The sequence below is a fragment of the Anguilla anguilla genome, chromosome 1 (genome assembly GCF_013347855.1).
Source record: "Anguilla anguilla isolate fAngAng1 chromosome 1, fAngAng1.pri, whole genome shotgun sequence".
Classification (NCBI taxonomy): domain Eukaryota; kingdom Metazoa; phylum Chordata; class Actinopteri; order Anguilliformes; family Anguillidae; genus Anguilla; species Anguilla anguilla.
The window spans coordinates 70675562-70693532 of record NC_049201.1 but is presented as its reverse complement, the minus strand read 5'-3'; the positions used below and the strand labels follow the sequence as shown (position 1 = coordinate 70693532).

General features: G+C 45.2%; 2 protein-coding genes and 1 long non-coding RNA gene across 9 annotated transcripts; 1 reads left to right on the top strand and 2 right to left on the bottom strand.

Annotated features, from left to right (window-relative positions):
• Nucleotides 1-99: 99 nt before the first annotated feature.
• khdc4 (KH domain containing 4, pre-mRNA splicing factor) lies at nucleotides 100-8052 on the bottom strand. Of its 6 annotated transcripts, none has more exons than XM_035382980.1 (14): nucleotides 7731-7850; nucleotides 6246-6417; nucleotides 5949-6077; nucleotides 5712-5791; nucleotides 5564-5616; nucleotides 5274-5437; nucleotides 4743-4954; nucleotides 4472-4532; nucleotides 4101-4158; nucleotides 3621-3838; nucleotides 3355-3498; nucleotides 2503-2612; nucleotides 2164-2249; nucleotides 100-1169 (listed from the first exon to the last, which is right to left on the bottom strand). In XM_035382980.1, exons 1-14 carry the CDS (start codon nucleotides 7760-7762, stop codon nucleotides 952-954), a joined length of 1737 nt encoding a protein of 578 aa, XP_035238871.1. In that variant the 5' UTR covers nucleotides 7763-7850; the 3' UTR covers nucleotides 100-951. The 6 variants fall into 6 exon arrangements, 5 of the variants coding, with proteins under 5 accessions (XP_035238871.1, XP_035238879.1, XP_035238907.1 ...); XM_035382988.1 differs by lacking the exon at nucleotides 7731-7850 and adding an exon at nucleotides 7869-8052 and having other exon boundaries at nucleotides 952-1169; XR_004761555.1 differs by having other exon boundaries at nucleotides 1107-1169; nucleotides 2503-2584; nucleotides 7731-7851.
• Nucleotides 6554-13660, top strand: LOC118208564. 2 transcript variants are annotated; one of them, XR_004761587.1, is made up of 3 exons: nucleotides 6554-6625; nucleotides 10946-11081; nucleotides 12024-13660. It is a non-coding gene; the product is annotated as an uncharacterized LOC118208564 (long non-coding RNA). The 2 variants fall into 2 exon arrangements; XR_004761586.1 differs by lacking the exon at nucleotides 6554-6625 and having other exon boundaries at nucleotides 10736-11081.
• Nucleotides 8444-14408, bottom strand: LOC118208463 (NADH dehydrogenase [ubiquinone] flavoprotein 1, mitochondrial-like). Its single transcript, XM_035383177.1, is given in 11 exon segments — nucleotides 8444-8683; nucleotides 9325-9470; nucleotides 9630-9711; nucleotides 10273-10439; nucleotides 10927-11139; nucleotides 11360-11549; nucleotides 11885-12068; nucleotides 12261-12431; nucleotides 12871-12953; nucleotides 13256-13367; nucleotides 14079-14408. Coding segments are annotated over 11 exon segments (1503 nt in total). The 5' UTR covers nucleotides 14156-14408; the 3' UTR covers nucleotides 8444-8605.
• Nucleotides 14409-17971: the final 3563 nt, after the last annotated feature.

The window sequence follows — 17971 nt, the reverse complement described above, 5'->3', positions numbered from 1 at the left end:
TTAAACTCGCCAGTCTAATTCTCATATGGAAGAGGTCCACTTTTCTATATACATTTGACATGTTTGTGCATCTCCCTGAAAAACACCTACAGAGTAGTGTTTACTTAAGCCATGAGGGTCTTTATTTTTAAAAACATGATCAAGTAAACTTTTATTAGACAACCTGTGTAGCATCCGCAGGCACTGGAAGAGAATTAGTGAAATACATTTGCAAGCAAACATTTGGAAAATCGAAAAAAAATCATCACTGCCACGCTTGAAAACAGGAAATTATACAAATAAATAACATTGTTCATTTATTCGACAAAAGCAAGAGAGATGAGAGTTTGAGTCGCAGTGAAAGTTGTGGGGCTTCCGTTTGACCAGATTCCCATGCAAGTGCACAGGGTTTGGGGTATCTCTCCAGATTTGGACACAGAGGGGGGCACAGAAAGGGGCGGGGGGGGCAGGGAGGAAGCTGGAAGGGCACAGCCTCCCAGCTATTACGGGGATATTCTTTTTCAAACTTAATTCCACTACGAATAAGAATATCTAGTTCATCGTTTCGTTCAACTTACCACTTTTACAAGCAACACTCTCCTAAACAGAAATGTACAAAATAACATTTTTAAATAAAAAATGTTGTCTTCCAAGTAAAGACACTACATGCCCGTCCAGTCCACTCCACGTGTCACAATGGAGCAGAACTTGGCTTGCGCGAGAGTCCCAGTGTCTTTTCGATCTGACTGGCATGAACGGGCCAATCTGGATTTCTGGACTCCTATCGAGTTACTATAAATCACCGAAGTACATCCCATACTACCTCTTCAGTACTGAGCATAAAGGCAAAAACAAATTTCATCAAAAATGAGTCTTTTGGAAAGCAGCTCCAAGCCTTCCCTCTTTAAAAATGAAAAAAGAAGTGTTGGGGCAGCAGAAGTGGGGGGTAGTGAAGTTGAGAGGCTCTGTCTTTCACGGTGCCATCCAAAACGGCATGGGCTGCTGGGTCTGTGTTTTGGGGCGGGGTGGCGGAGGAGGGGGGCAGCGGTACCCCAACGTCCAGCCGCCGGAGGAGCCCCCTCCCCCGTTACCTGCCCCGGCGGCCTTGGCGGCCACGTGGTCGTCCTCTTCGTCCGACGAGTCTCCCGCGTAGGCCACCAGTCCAGTCTTCATGCGCTTCAGAGCTGGCTCTGCAACAGCAAGGAGGTGGAGGGGAGGGAGGGGGGGGGGGGGGGGGGGGGGGGGGAGAGAGGGGGGGGGGGGGAGAGAGAGGGGGGAGGGAGGAGAGAGAGAGGGGGGAGGGAGGAGAGAGAGAGGGGGGAGGGAGGAGAGAGAGAGGGCGGAGGGAGAGAGAGCAAAAAACAAAACACCAGCACACACACAAAAACATTCAATTATCAGTTAAAGGAGAAAAAAAAAACATTTTGTAAAGGGCCGGGGGGAGACAGATAGTTAATGGTTTGCATTGTGTTTTGAGAAGAGTGATGTGTAAGTGAGATTGGAAGGGAGGAACAGAGCAGGAGGCGTGGGTCAGCGGCCATGGGTCGATTGGGGCGGCATTCGGGGCGGTCCGGTCAGGAAGTGGGACAGTCGCAACATCACAGCGAGGTGCCGACCCACCCCCCACCCCACGCCCGAAAATCGTCAGTCATCCCCCAAGAGACATGGAAGAGAAGAACACAAAGAGAAAGAGAGAGAACACAAAAAAAGAAAAGAGACTCATGTTAGTGGGGGAGAAGGCTTGGGCACAGACGCTCCTCTGCCCTGATGATGACATCAGCGAGGGACACCAGCAACCGGGAGGGAGGAAGGAGGGACTCGGAGAGGCTAGGCAATTAGCCTCTCACCTCACAAACTACCGCGAATGATAAGCTGAGCTGGCCACAGTCTTCCTGATGCCATTCGTGCTGACCCTCAGCACAAAAACGGCCAGAACTCACAGAAATACCTAGAAATTCTTTCTTTGAAAACAATTTAACTTGCAATAGCTTGTTTTTACGCTAGGAAAGGGGAAAACGTTGCATCAGCCTTATTCAGTAATAGTGGGCTAATGTGCATCTAAGCAGAAAAGTGGTTTAGATCCAGGGTCTATTGAGACTCAGAGGCCAAGAGCACTCAGACCAAAACCACTTCTTTTAAGAAGAAGGGGGGGTCCCAGGTGGGCACACTGGGGTAAATACTCACCCAGAGGGCCAGTCAGCGCCCTCCTGTCATCTGTCCTGGGTCGAACACCGTTCATTGGCAGGGGCGGCGGTGGCATTAGCTGCCGACTAAAAGTCACAGGTGAAGAGAAGATACAGTCAAAAACTAACACAGGTAAATCAGCTAAAATGTGAGGCTTGTAGCAAATGAAAAAATGCGAGTTTTCAACACGACTTAACGACAAATAATTAATTTTATCGCTCTTCCACCACTGTGGCAATCAGGACTGTAATATGTTAAACATGCTAAACAGCAAACTGGAAATATACGTGGTGTTCAGCAATAGTGCTCACTGCAGTCAACTGTGTGCGGAATGGCTACCTGTCCCTCTCGGTTGGAGCCACAGGGGAACTGGCTGGCGGGGGTCCTGAAGCCTCTGAGCTGCCCACAGAGAAGCCTGCACCTAAATTAGTCATATGAATGGGTCCATGCTATGAGCAGAAAAACACAATCGCATTAGCTGACATCCTGACCTGGAAGCTCCGCTAAGACACTACCACCTCTGCCCATCTCCTCTAATGCCGTAGCTCTACACTTAAGTTTGGCAGTGACATCTAATGCCCAAGAACAGATAAGGTCACCGTATACGTATTCAATACAATAATATAGTGTGCTTCCATCCCATCACAAAAATCAAACAATTAGTTTTGGAACTAGAGTATGAATCCTTTTTGTGCTGGTGGACGAACGACTACACCACCATGAACTGCTGAAAGCTGCACAGTTTCAAGTTTCTCTTGAGGAGTCCCTGTGAGGCTATTAGCTGCCGTCGCCTGGCAGAACAGAACTCACCTGTGGATCTTGAAAGTGTGGCGTCGGTGCACCACAGAAACACTAGCATTACATCAGAGAACTACACAAACCTCTTTCTCCGAGATGCTCAAGCAGACCCAGTCATCACACCAAGCCCAAGGTGTCAGAAAAACCACCCCCAAGAAAGGTTACTAACAAGCAGACTCATCCGAATGTAAGAATGTGGATGAACACATATATGTATATGACGTGCACACTTATAGCTATGTTCAGTTACGATCATTCTAATCACATATACGCAATCTTGCACCTCAAAGGGTTAATGCCAGAGCTAATGCTGCTATAAATGGGGGTTAATGCCCTAAAAGCTCAAACACCTGGCCTAACATATGCAGACAGGAACAGAGGAAGGTGTTTCACCTGGTATCCCAGCAGCCCGCTGTCCCGCTCATCCGGCACCTCTTCAGTGAAGCGTCGCTTTTGGGGAGGGTTAGTGGGGCCTCCGGGAGGCGGAGCTTTGGGCTGGACCATTGCGGAGGGGGGGAAAGGTGCCGGTAGGGGGGCCTGGAGAGGGAAGAATTTCAAACCAACAAAACAGAAATGTTTTCCTCATACAGAGGAAAGCAGAGACAAAGAGAGCGATACTGGAGGAAACCTAAAGAAGTAAGACCCGGTATCCACGGTACCTGAGCGAGCGAGGCGGGCGCAGGGGCGATGGGATACTGTGAGCTGGGAGGAGGCATCGCGGCCGTCGCCCCCGGGAGCACCGGAGGGGGTACCGTGTAGGGGGGCGGGACGGGCTGCGGGGGCGGGACAGGAGGAGGGTAGCCAGGCTGGTAGCCCGCAGGAGGGTAGTACGGGGGCTGTGGGGGCATCCCGTTCAGAGCTGGGGGCTGGATAAACCCTGCAGGAGGAGAAAACAAGAGCTGAAGGCCAGAGTTCAATGGTGAAGAGCGTGAAGCCCAACAGCAAGGTAAGATTATCTAACAGAGCCAGTATGGTTGACACAAGCTGGCTGCGTTCATAAAGACACGACGACTTCTGCACTGCGCTCTTCCCTCGACTCTCTGCAGGTCAGACGTGTTGCTGTGCTACGAACGGGCGAGAGGCGGTAAAGGCGTGCAAATAAACACACATCTGCGCCCGGAGAGGAGCGCGTTCTGTACCTGGCGTGGGCATCATAGCGCTCATCTGACTGAGGAAACGGGAGTACTCCGCGTGCACCTGAAAGAGAGAGAGATCATTACACCACTCAGCAAGAGGCCAAGGACCAGACCGAAAAGAGAAACAGGAAGAGAATGAAGAGAGATTCACAGTGGGGAAGGCAGCGCTGTAGCTGCAGTACACAGAACACAGAACACAACATGCAGTACACAGTACACACACTGCAGTATACAGTACACAGGCTTCAGGACACAGTATGCAGACTGCAGTACACAGTACACAGGCTGCAGTACACAGTACACAGACTGCAGTACACAGTACACAGACTGCAGTAAAGTCACAGAGGGGGAGCCAAGGGCAGGGAGACACTCACAGTCTGCAGCAGGTTGTCACACAGTGTCTTAGCTGCAGCCAGGCCCTCGGGTTTGGGGTGACTGCAGAGAAGAGGGGGAAATTAATCTCCTCCGAAAATATGACCAATAAGCACTGGCACAAAACCCCCCAGGTTAAAAACAATGCACATCCATACGGTATGCAATCTGCCTGAGAGGGAACGGACTCCATTTGGACGGATAAGTTTAAATTGATGATGTGCCACCGTCAGAGGGCGGTCGGTCAAAGAGCCCAGCAGGCAGGACACTGACCTGATGTAGATGTACATGGGCTCAAAGGCCTCGCGGCCGGACGCGGGTTCCAGGCAGCCGGAGCCCTTGCCCCTGAGGAAGACCTTGGCGCCGGTCTCTGCCTGGATGTGCTGCAGGTACGAGCAGCCCGGACCCTCCACCCGCTCCTTCACTGAGAACCCATGGACAGCATGCTCCAGGCCCACAAACAGCTTGTCCTGTACGTAGTGCATCTGGAAGAAAACAGGAAGTGACATCATCAAGAGACAGACACAACAGGGAGGCTGTAGTGCAGGTAGCAGTCACGGGAATATGAGAATCAGAGAGACAAGGACAGGGTAAACAGACAGATCAGGCTGGGAAAATCAAGCTGGTAGAATCAAGAGGTAAGGAATAGTAGAGAAAACCAACAAAAATAGACGGGATCAGACAGGAAGTGGAGAAACAGGACACGAAAACAGGGAAATGGACAAGGGAACAGCAATGCAGACTAGTGGACTAAATGGCAGGCTAAACAGAGTGCCTGCCCACAGCTCCGGTCTCGTTTCTTACCCCTGACTGAAAGTGCGGCTTGTGGCCCATGGGAGGCAGTGACGGGGGCGGGGGGGCGTGCTGATGGTAGACTGTGACTGTGGCGCCATTGTACGAGGAGCCGGAGCTGGTGGCTGCCTTCACAACCCCGTTGGTAATGATTTCCTTAATCCTGTTCACTGCTCCTGTGAGATCGACAGGGGGTAAACTGCCATTAAACATTCAACAACCATAACAGTTGGAGGCTTTGACCTTTCCATCGATAAAAAAACACAAGAAAACACAAAAGCAAAATTTCAAGGGATACTGACGGTCAACAAGATCTCTCGTCTGCCCTTGGACGTGCAGGTAGAGGGGACGATCACTGCGGGGGATGAGAAGGCATACAGATGAGCATGAGACTGCAAGGAAGCTAGTCCTGTTGCATAATCAACATTCACTTTCTCAAGGAGGACCCACCCAGGCAGAGCCTTGCCCTTCTCCTCTGCTGTCATGTAGCGCCCTCTGGTGGAAACAGCGGCTCCGCTGACTCTGCTGATCTGTGTGGGGATTGAGTGAGAATCATGCTCAGTGTGACAGATGCAACAGAACTGGCGAGACAGCATATAACACATTCGACTCTAAACAGACACAACACTGCAGCAGAAACAGTCCAGAAGCACGCTTGTCAAAATGAAGCCGCATAAGCATTAAGACCTCGTCCTGCGTCTGTCCACGGGTCAGAAGGTTCCTGCAGGTGAGGGGAACGTCGTTTATCTCCACCTCCGCCACGACAAGATCATCCTTCGTCTTCATGGCTGGCAAGGTCTTACCAGCCCCTGAGGCCTGCACATACAACAAGATTTTCCAGAGAAACTTAAAACACAAAATCATCATCATCTGTTATTGTACAAACCTGCATAAGCACTATAAGTTCTTAATAAAGATTTTTTAAAAACACTTTATAACAGTAAATAAGCATATAAATGAACAAGGGTCCAGGTTCATCCTCACTTTGTCCGGAGCTCCAGGGACACCAATCTGCGATGGCTTCAGTTTTCCCTTGGCCACCAGCATGGCGTTGATTTTGGCTGCCACGGCTGCCGCCGCGTCCAGGGCACCGGAAGGCGCAGCCTCGCTCTCCGCCATGGTATTCGGACCGGGCTGGTCCCATTTACTGCGGCGGCTTCTCGTTAATGGGTGCGAAGAGGAGATAGAGAAAATGAGCTGCAGCACACATACTGTACGTTGCTCCCCCAGCCCTGTCATATTTTCTACTGCTGATAACGTTAAAGGTTCTGACGTTGCCAGTCCATGTTTGTTTACAATACCACGTGCCCACAAGGTGTGCCCCAAGGATAGGAGAAACTGTTGATACTGCTTGGACACTGCTGGTAAATGAATGCTAATTATATCTTTGAGAATTCCTGGTTATGTTTTAATTGTAATAGCAGAAAAAATATATAAATGAAATGTCACTTCATTATTTTAAATCACTTAAGTGTCATAGTTAAATAACTAACGTTAACTAACAATAATTTATTTGTGTTGGGTAACGTCTAAAGTAAACAGCTAACTACAAAATTAGAATAATTCGAGTCACCACCGATTGTGGGTAGCTGCTCCCTGTCTGCATTTGTCTTGTACTGTATGCTACTTGCAATAAGAAGCCACCACTGAGATGAGACCAGTAACGTTACTGAAGCTTTGACAGCTAACGCCTCGTTATCGACAGAATCATGCAACACATCATGAGTGGAAACAAAGTATTGATGCTAAACAATGGCTCCCTATTATTAACCACGGTATTAACCTTCAGCGTCGAGGGTAGCCGTATTCCAGCATATCGAGGAACATAGTTAGCTTGCTAGAATGGCTCCATATTATTAACCACAGTATTAACCTTCAGCGTCGAGGGTAGCTATGTTCCAGCATATCGAGGTATAGCTGGCTAACATACTCATGCGAACTTGTTTACACTAATATTATGCAATAGGATAACCTTAGCCAAGTTAGTTAATAAAATGTCAACTAGCTAAGTTTAGCTACACAAAGACTATGCATGAAGTATAACCTTCGACTAGCTAAGTTAGTTGACAAAATGTAAACTAGCTGGCTAGTAATAACTTATCTTAGGTGTGTGCGTCCTTTTCCACCACAACTAAATAAATATAACTAGATAAGCGGTTTAAACGTGATCGTTAAATATCAAATCAAACCCAATTTTATCTGAAATTACGTAAGATGATGGCAATTAGCTCGTTTAGCTAGTTGGCAAACTTGACCGCTTACTGTGTTTACATTTAACAACTAGCACTAGCGAAATCCCAATTTAGCCATATTCTCAGCTAGCTAGATCAGATCAAGCTATGTAATAATGTTTCAAGTGACGCAATACCGGGCAAATGGGAAAAAAACTATAGATGCATATAACTTGAGCACTGTAACGCGGAAATACCCCAGGGAAAGCTACTAAACTCCTCAAGTACGTTAGCTTGCCTTGAACGATGTGGCCAAAAACAATCCGCCATGTTATGTGCGCCCACCTCGTTAGCTAGCTTTAGCAGCTAAATAAATAATAATATACTGAGCTAGCTAGGGGTCAATCAAGAACACACATCCAGAAGGGCTACCTACCCGCCGTTCTGTGCCCCACCAAATGACATAAATATCTTATTTTATTTAGTTATCTTCCGTTAGAAATCCGTAAACCTCAACTGCACTTCAACCTATATCTACAGACACCGTACAAATGTAGCTAACATTAGCTAGCGAGCTAGGAAATTCGAGAGAACTGCTTCCGGCGTCTCTATAAAAAAAGTTCATGTTGCGCATTTACGTCACTCCCGCACAGCACAGAGCTCGAGAACTCCGTTGCTTTTCATTTCGCATACAATGGGCACTTCTTGTCCATTGGTCCAACCGTGAAACATGAACAGTGTTTACTTTTGAGCGATGACAAAGGAAACACCGCTTTAATGTATTCCCAAACGTCATAAACATCATAAAATTAACCATAACCGCCATAGAACGGCTAGGCTTAAAGGAAGAGTAAATTAGTCTTAAAGTGGAATTTTATCTTATACTAAGATACATACTAAATAGTATGTATTTTAGTATAAGTATGTATCAGTATAACATGAACGTGCATCAAAGTGTCAATTGGACATTAGAAAATATATTTCAAGGAGACTCAGTCAAAGCAAAACCACTTGGTTGCTAAAACTTTATTTGCAAATGTTAAAGACTCATAGTAACTGTCAAATATTTTACACAGTAAGAGAAAAAAATAATTCAATGTAAGCAATGTTATTAATATAGGATGAGGGAGGAGAGAGATCAACAGAGCTCGCTGCAGGGGAGGACTCAGGGAGTTAAGCTCTGGCCTGCTGTTTCCACTGAAACTCAGCAATGCGAGTCTCCATCGTGGGGCGGAAATGTCGGATTAATCCCTGAAAGAGAGAGGGATTGGGGAGGGGCGGTAGGGAGGACAGTTCTGATTGATTGGCAGTTGTTCATACATGTAGAGGACATCCCCTTTCCTTCTCCTGGTACAGTATCTCTCTAAACCTCTTCCAGTGCTCTTGACAACCCAATTAGAGTGATTCCAAGGGCCCTGACTGACAGGGGACCTCAAAAAAATATTAGAACATAGGATTTTCTGGGGTGGTGGGACCTAAAGTGAGATCTTTTCATGTGGCCCAAAATCCCAGGTGGCACCCCTGCCAAGCACTATTTTCTCAGCCAGCACTGAACACAATGGCCTCTTCTCATGTGTAACACACATTTACAGTGCAAACACATTTTAACAAGAGTGCACAAATATTCATTTTGGTGAGCATGGCCATTTTTTTTGTAACACAGAATCCCTGTTCCATCAATCCTAACATCCTCCAATATGCTAGTCAAAAAGATTATAAATGATCTTTCCCTTCCAGTTCACCATACTTAAGATGCACAGGCCACATAGCCTTGGTCTTCAAAATGAGGGTTCGGATTGACAGTCTGGTCCACACCATTACTTATCTCCACTCAAACAGCCCTTCAGCCAGAAGTAGCCCCCATTCTCCATCTGGCTGCCCTCGCCTCTCACCTGCACTGGCCAGGCAGCTCCATCTCCCAGTGCACAAATTGTATGTCCTTCAATTTGCTTGCTGATCTCCCAAATCATGTCAATTTCAGCTGTTTGTGCATCACCACGCACAAACCGCCACATTATCGCATTCATCCAGTCCACTCCTGCAGGAGACATGGGCAGGGGAGAAAACTCTGGTTTAATTTTTAGTATTCACACGAAAGAGCAGAACTACTGTTACTGTGCAGTCAGTATGGAGTCAAAGTTATTTATGTTTAATGTGTTTAAGTGTTCCATTTGAGGATTCACGTGCAGTTCCTTACCCTCCCTGCAGGGGGTGCACTGGCCACAGCTCTCGTGTTTGTAGAATTCAATCAAACGAGCAATGGCTCTGATGACATCAGTCTGCCAACAAAAACATGCTGATGAGAGACTTTACTCTACCACATCACCACTATACCAAACAGAACTACAGTACTTAATACTATCACAGTATAACTGCTCTAATAAATGAAAATTTAAAGCTCCTCATTTGTCAGTTTATTTAATTTAACCTTTATTTAACAAGGTAAGCACACTGAAAACTCAATTCTTACTTCCAGCAATGACCTGAGTAATCAAACACAGTGGGGAATCAAAGGTGTTGTGTAGCCAATCAGATGTAGAGGGTGATGGGAAGGTGGCCAGACAGAGAATCAGTTTCGTGGGAATTTGGCCAGGACACCAGAGGACATTGACACCCCTACTCTTGTGAAAAGTGCCATGGGATCGCTGATGATTGCAGTAATCCAGGACCTTTGTTTAAGGCCTCATCTGAAGGATGTCACCTTCCATAGTGTTGTTCCTACTAGCATTATCTCCCATGCAAGCGATAGCCAGTTTATCTTCAGCCAGCTAACATAAGGGTAAAGGGTGGTGTGGCTCCTGCCCTTTCTAAATAAAGGACGCAGGAAGATCATTACTTACAGACTTGTCCATGACAATGACAGCGGCAGTGCCCAGTGCTGTCTGTGTCCGGATGAGGTCGTCAAAGTCCATTAACACATCGTCGCAAACGGATCGCGGGATGATGGGAGTGGACGAGCCCCCAGGGATCACTCCCAACAGGTTGTCCCACCCACCCCGCACTCCACCTGCACCAGTCATAGTGTACAAAATACAGTCACAGCTACAGGAGGCTGCTGGCACTCGTATTCAGAACATAGCACCGTCTCTCCTGCCGTATTGCTGAAATAATACATGCATCTCCTAGCAGAGGCGCCACCAGGGATTCTAGGCCCCATGAAAAGATCTGACATTGGGCCCCCTCCACCCCAGAAAATCCTATGTTCTAATATTTTCTGTGGGTCCCTGTCAGTCAGGGCCCATGGAATGATCCTAACTCCTCCCCCAACCTTACGGTGCCCCGTCTCCAGGGTAAGGGCAGATAACCAACACTTCCTTTCATAGGCACCAAATCGAATGTGCAGTCCAGGTTAACAATAATAACTCAGTATAGATATGCATTTCTATGAGTGGAAAGTGATTTTTGCCTGGAAGTGAGTGTGTAAAGAAACCACAAACTCTTTAACAACTACTGTTGTACAAAGCACAAGGGAGAGACAGAAAGAGAAGGCTCACCTGCATGTCTCTCGATTAGTTCTTTGAGAGGAATGGACATCTCCTCCTCCACGGTGCAAGGGGTGTTGACGTGACCCGAGATGTTGAAGAGCTTTGTCCCAGAATTCCTCTCTCTCCCAAAGCTGGCAAACCACGAGCCACCACGACGACAAATGGTGGGTGCAACAGCGACCGTCTCAACATTAGCCACAGTTGTTGGGCAGCCAAACACCCCTTGGAAACACAGGGAAAGAGAGAGAGAGAAATGTAGAATGTTAATACGAATGGATTGACATAAAATGACATTCTTCCGATTATATCAATTCAACGGGTTAACAGGTGCAGCCAATTCTGAATTAAATTTTTTTTCTGTGAAATCGTGGAGGTACGTGTGAAATTAAAAATAGATCACCCTGGCCCCATCTCCCCGCTGAGCCCCTCCCCCTTCTCTCACCTATATCAGCAGGGAACGGGGGCTTCAGTCGAGGCTTGCCCTGCTTGCCTTCAATGGACTCAATGAGCGCAGTCTCCTCCCCACAGATGTAGGCACCTGCCCCTCTCATCACAAACACGTCGAAATCATAACCCGAGCCGCACGCGTTCCTCCCGATCAGACCTGCGGCGTAGGCCTCGTTAATGGCCACCTGGAGGGGGGCGACAGAGAAAGCCTGAAAAGAACCTCACCCAAAAGAGTGCACATCACAGCTATGCATAGCAGATTTCTTTCTTTGTCACTGTACATCCTTAGTTTTCTGAGGTATAGTCTGAGGTATGTTTACATGACTTAACCAATTAGCCTGTTCTGGTCATTATGTATTCTTATGTTGTTAAGATGCGTTTATTGGTGGATTTTTGTCTGTTATCTGGAGATGGGTCCTGCATACTCCATCCAGCTGAATGTCAGAGACAGAGAAAATGCATACAGGCAAGATATGTGCCACCTATCATTTAACAGTGGTATGGAAGCGCAACAAGATACCTGGAGGTTGGAGGACTCATTGTAGAACTCGCCCCGGATGTAGATGTAGGCAGCACGGGCCCCCATGGCCCTGCCGGCCACCAGGCAGCCCTCCAGCAGCTTGTGGGGGTCGTGGCGCATGATCTCCCTGTCCTTACAGGTGCCAGGCTCCCCCTCGTCAGCGTTCACCACCAGATACTTTGGCCTGGACAGATTGACAGTGGGAGAAGGAACTGAAAAATACATACACTGACATGATAGCAGCAGTGTGAAACTTGGGCCCAGCTGTACTGCAATTCATATCCTTTCTTTCACGCTCTGTCAACTGGAGATAAGGACAACATGCAGAGATTAGGACAACAGTGGGGGCTAAATATTTGCCCCCTGTTTAGCTGACCTGCCATCGCTGGGCTTGTTCATGAACCCCCACTTCATGCCTGTGGGGAACCCAGCTCCTCCTCTCCCACGCAGTCCCGAAACCTTCACCTCATTGAGGATCCAGTCTACCCCTTTCAGCAGAATCTCCTTGGTCTTGTACCAGTCGCCACGACTCAAGGCCCCCTTAAGCCTGCAGAGGGATAAAGCAGCACGTGAAATGCAGAACTACAGAGTTATAGCACTGAGGTTGTAGCTTTGATTCCCACATGAATAAGGTCTGTAAGTAAAGTAAGGTAAGGTAAGTCTTGAGAAAATATCTACCTATATATATATATATATATTCTGTGTAATGGGACATTATCTAGTGCAATGGCTGGAGTACTGGACTGTGGACCTGAAGACTGTGCTCAAATCTCAGGAGTGTCACTGTTGAGTATGTGTCTTCACCTGTGAGTATGTGAGTGAGGTACTAAACTAATACCTAAATGTATGGGTTACATACTGCAATTGGCAAAGGCTGAGCCTCTGTAATGGTGTCTGGAAAGTAGTCTATTGTAGGCCAATGCATGAATATCGGGGATGCTGGTTTCATCTGACTAGTGCTTGTGTGTTTTTGGTACAGTAGATACCTCCAGTCGTAACGGCCATACAGGTTGGTGAAAATCCTGTTCTGATCACTTAAGGGACCAAATGTCGTCTTTTTAGGCTTTTCCTAGAAAATGCAAAGGCAATGTGCATGACATGCAGTCTGCAGTTATGGATGCAAAGCATAGAGATCTACAGTCTATTCTCCTTTAATACTGCAGGAAAATACACTGCGGGACCACTGCTCCAACAGCACGCACATACCAACTACACTGAGAAAGACTGCCAGTTGAAAGTTTAGATATGCATTTGGTTATGGTAATAAAACACGGCAGGTTAAATGCTGAATTGTTACGACGTAGAAAAGCTTTGCGGTGAAAGATGTTCGTGTGAACTTTTCCCCACAGTCTGCCAGAGCGGGAAGAGTACCTGCTAAGTAGAGGTGCAGTTGAACCTGAGCAGAGCATTCGTACCGCACTGACCGGCCACGACCTGTGAGCGCGCCAGTGCAGCCACCAAAGAACGAGACAGGGAAAGCATACTGCAGAGAAGAAACCCGTTCATTTAGTGTATATTTTCAGTGTCATGTAGACAGAAAGGGGACTGGAGACTTGCAAACAATAATATTTGAATGAAAAAAATACATGTTAAATTACAGAAGTTATGGCAATTAAAAAGTAGAATGACAAAGTATTTATTTATAAAACAATGTACGGAACATGGTAATACAAATAACTAAAAAGTATTTTTTGGTAGAAGAGTTTACACCAGTGTTGTGGCCATTACTGATGTTTCGTTTAATTTTAACTGTCACTAACGTATTTGGAAAGCAACTGGTGACGGCTACCGCTCTGACAGTCTCAACTGTAACCGAGCTGTGGGATAACGAGCTTTCTAGCCTTTAGCTAGCCACTGTTAAGGTTCGTCTAAACCCGGACAGCATAACGGCGCGGCTTTCATAAGAAGATCGTGTTAGCTAATCTTAAGAAATCGTGAGAATTTACTGTATATAGCTAACTAACATTATACTAGCTGGATAGGCTGTGACACTGGTAGACTACGGAGGAAGATGAGACGATGTGGACGATGACAACTGAGGCAAATTATCACGTAACCTAGTTCCCCACTTTGTATCTCAAAAAGAAAACATTTTTTCCAGAGTAATTGGTCCCTCTTACAACACTTGAGCATAGTCAGTACCATAATTAGCCGTACACACTCACATGATATTGCTGGCCAATTATACATTCACCTCTCAGAAATCAGTTCACACGTACTAGAGGTTTTAGTTACGACTGAGATAACTAAAATGCTCTGGATACGTTCCATCCCTAGCAGCCAATCCAGGATCAATTTACCCAGGTGTAATCTCAAATTACAGTATTATCAGTAAATGAGGAGCAGTTGTGGCAACTCTGTAGACTACAATAAATAGCCAGCGCTAACTGTTTTGGTACCTTTACACCTGCGTTTTAAGAAGCAAGTTACCACTGCGTTGTAACCTTGGCAGTTGTAACATTAAATTTTCTACATGGATCGTGACCACCATAGTCACTGCCAGTGGCAGCACGAGAACCAGAATGCCACATAGCGGTATCCACATTGGACCTCAATGATAGGACCACGGACTTTCTGACATTGAAACATGATTTAAATGATAGGCCTATAATAACGTGTGCAGTTTATTTTATATTTGTTTGCTAAATTGGAATTGTTCTACCGCAGAGTACCCATTACCCGTCTGGGGAAGCAAGCCGCACTGATGAAGAGGTGGCATATCGCAATTATTGGTAACCTAGAAATATATGATATTAAATGTATGCTATACAGTCATAGTCATCCGTCATGAATTCATCCTTGTTCACAGTGGGCGCAGTAACACGTATTTTCCTCGCGATACATTTAAAACACGTTAAAAATGTGAATTTGGAAAATGTAAATGAAAATATTTAAGACTATATATTTAAGATTATATCTTATAACATATTACACTAATGGCTAACTGCCCGGTTTGCCTGTATTCCCACACAGCTACATTGCTATTATATGGACTAGTAACGTTAGCCTGTTGTAACACCTTGCTAAAATGGTCAGTTTGCCCACATGTATGTGAAGACCCTGCAACATGAAAGTATGTGCAATAACAATAGCATATATCTAAATAAAAGCATTTCTCTAGCATACTGCTAATTTGAACATGTGATTGTATGTAGATATTTACGAAAACATTCTGGATTAAAGCAAACTAACACAGTTGTAAATAGATAGCTTTGTTTATTTACTCATTTTCTTTGTCATATAAGAAATAAATGATTTGAAAGTCACCACTGAGGAATGATTCACTAAAAACACAGAGAAAAGAGGATTTATCCCTGAAAGGGGGTCTTACAGACCTTGACCCCTATCCCTTCACCCTAGCCAAAGCAAATAGCACATTTTCTTTATACACATTCATTTCACAGCTGGCTTCTTAAAAAATCTCATACAGTTTTATTTTTGTAGTTGGTAGCATTAACACCCTTCATTTGAAGCTTTCTTTCATTCACAATTATTGAGTGTAATAAAATTTCTTGTTAAACGGTGTGCCAATATAAATTTGACATTACTTACTTTTCCTTATGTCGGTTTCAAATTAAAATGATTTGTACAGTTTTAGCAAAAATGCAGAGAATGCATTCATTTGAATGCGCATTGATTTCTCTGTTTGAATTGCCGTCCAACTCGGACAGCTGGTAGATGTCAACTGTGAATCTATTCATATGAAGGGTGTTCACACTTTCAAGCACTTTTGCGTACATACACATCTCTCCACACATCTTGCATAATCATTTAGTGCATTGCTCAAGATTTCCTGAGAATAGTCACAAAAAGTCCAAGGCAGCCTGACCCAAATCAGCTCTTATAACAAGTACTGTACATCTAAGCAATAGCAAGAATAAACATATTTCACATACCGTAAATAAACTTAACAGATAAAGGAATAGTTACCTTTTACAATCATACACGATTCTGTGCAGTTATGGAGTGGAATGAAAACCGCAGGAAGCGAAACTGATGATCTCAATTTAGTGCAAATAAACCAGAGAAAAAAAATCCCTTTCCTTTACAGGTTGGTGTACAGTAAACTACAGAAACTGGGCTTGATTGTCAGGTTTGTCAGTTATTACTGACATAATTGATCACAACCAATGATGACGCAATCAGTACTGGGCAATCTCCTGACAGGTTAAGCATTACACCCAAAAAGGACACCCACAGTCCCCAGACCGTATGCATTTCTATAGGTTTTCTCTGTGGCCTTCAATAAGACATTGGTCATAAGACTTAAAATAAAAAACTGGCAATAAAAGTTAACCGATGTACCTAAAAAATGGCTTATTTATCTAACACAGATCTCTGATGTGTATAAAACCATGAACACAGTGGCCTTTTAAAACTATTGTATGCCGACTATCATTTAAATAAATGACATTTAAAGAATGTGCATTCATATTGCTTTCATACATAATCCTAACTTCTCCAAGTACTTGTTGCTGAACAATGTAAAATGAACTAACGAAATCAATTTATAAGTATTTAGGCAGAGGGCCAAACATTTCTCATCTTCCTAGACTGGGGGACCCCCTTCTTTCCCCCTCAGGGCCCCATTACCAGAGAAACAAATGTGCTTTGAGTATAATGTGGAATGCGATGTGCAAAAACTGCATATAAACACACAGTATGTCTGTTCTGGAGACCAGAGGTCTCGTGGGAGGGATTGGTCTTTATTTTATCAATTTGAGCGCCTTGCCCAATTTATCGCGGTTCTCCTTAAATTATGGAACAGGCAGTGACGGGACGGCGCGTAAATGGTGCAAGGCTGAGAGAGGCGCTGTTTTTAATTCTGGATACATTCCCAGAGTTTCAAACCGGAAAGCCGCAATAAATAAAAATAAATAAATAAATACATTGATTTTTTTTTTTTTTTTAAAAGCAAACAACAAAAACATGGAGTGAGTTGGAAGACCAGTATTAGACAGAGTGGGAGAGAGAGAGAGAGTCTGGGAAGATACAACTCCCCTCCCCCACAAAAGTAAAAAAACTGTAATTCTCATCAGCAACCAATTAAACGCCCATTTTTTGGTCTGACATTTTCAACTGAATATCTAAGCACCACTGTCTAATTAAGACCGGTCCAGCTTAAAGCACTGCCATTCTTCTGCCATCACCTGTAGCGGTGGAGGAGTCAGGACAGCCCGACAGACTGAGGCGCACTCAGGGCAGAAAGGGCTGGCTGGCACCCCTTGCGTACACATTCCCATGTGTACCATTTCCCCCCCTCCTGACCTCAAAATGAAATAACTGAACTATTCGCTCTGAACTCTGATCTTTGGTACGTGCCCATCAAAGGATGGAAATGTAGAAACTACTTCTGACACCACAAAGGGTGACTTCGCTATTCGCTACAAATGATCTAAGTGGTTGAGGGACAGAAAAACCTTGCATACTTATGTTTTAATGCAGAGATGGTACCATCTGCAACAAAATAAAGAAGGATGAGGCAGAAAATTAATTTTGGACCGATCAGAGGCAGTTCTACTTATCTGTCACAAGGTGGCAGAAATATATGGTAGAAAAATATACCTGGCAGAAGCCCATTGTATAACCCCATGGTAACCAATCCTGTTCCTGGAGATCTACCTTCCTGAAGGTTTTCCTTTCAGCCCAAACTTAGCACACCCGATACTACTAAATAGCAGCTCAATGAGATCTAGAGCTGTTAAATGAGATGTGGCATTGTTAGGGTTGGAGTGAAAACATACAGAGACAGTAGATCTCCAAGAACAGGGTTGGTTACTGCTGGTATAACCAGAATGCCTAACCTGACCTTAATCTGATGTATACGAGCTGTCAACACACAGCACCATTCAACCCAAGCAGAAGGCTCCAGGGCTTCAGCAACCGTATAAAGGCGCCCAATAGCTGTACCACAAAAAAAGCATACTGTGTTTAAATATGTTTCTAAACTATTTTCCCTTCACTGGATTTGCACCCCTGCCCTCCCTTTATTTTACAATTTATTCTCCACTCTTTTAAGATTGCATAGTGAACAAAATGGACCCCACACCAACACCTCCATAACTGTATGTACAGTACCTTAACATC

Coding starts and splice junctions, on each gene's coding strand:
- khdc4 (XM_035382980.1), bottom strand. CDS start 7,762: ATGGCGGATTGTTTTTGGCCACATCGTTCAAG. Junction 6,078..6,245: donor TCCCTGGAGCTCCGGACAAA/GTGAGGATGAAC, acceptor TTGTATGTGCAG/GCCTCAGGGGCTGGTAAGAC. Junction 3,499..3,620: donor CGCCCGCCTCGCTCGCTCAG/GTACCGTGGATA, acceptor TTCCCTCTCCAG/GCCCCCCTACCGGCACCTTT.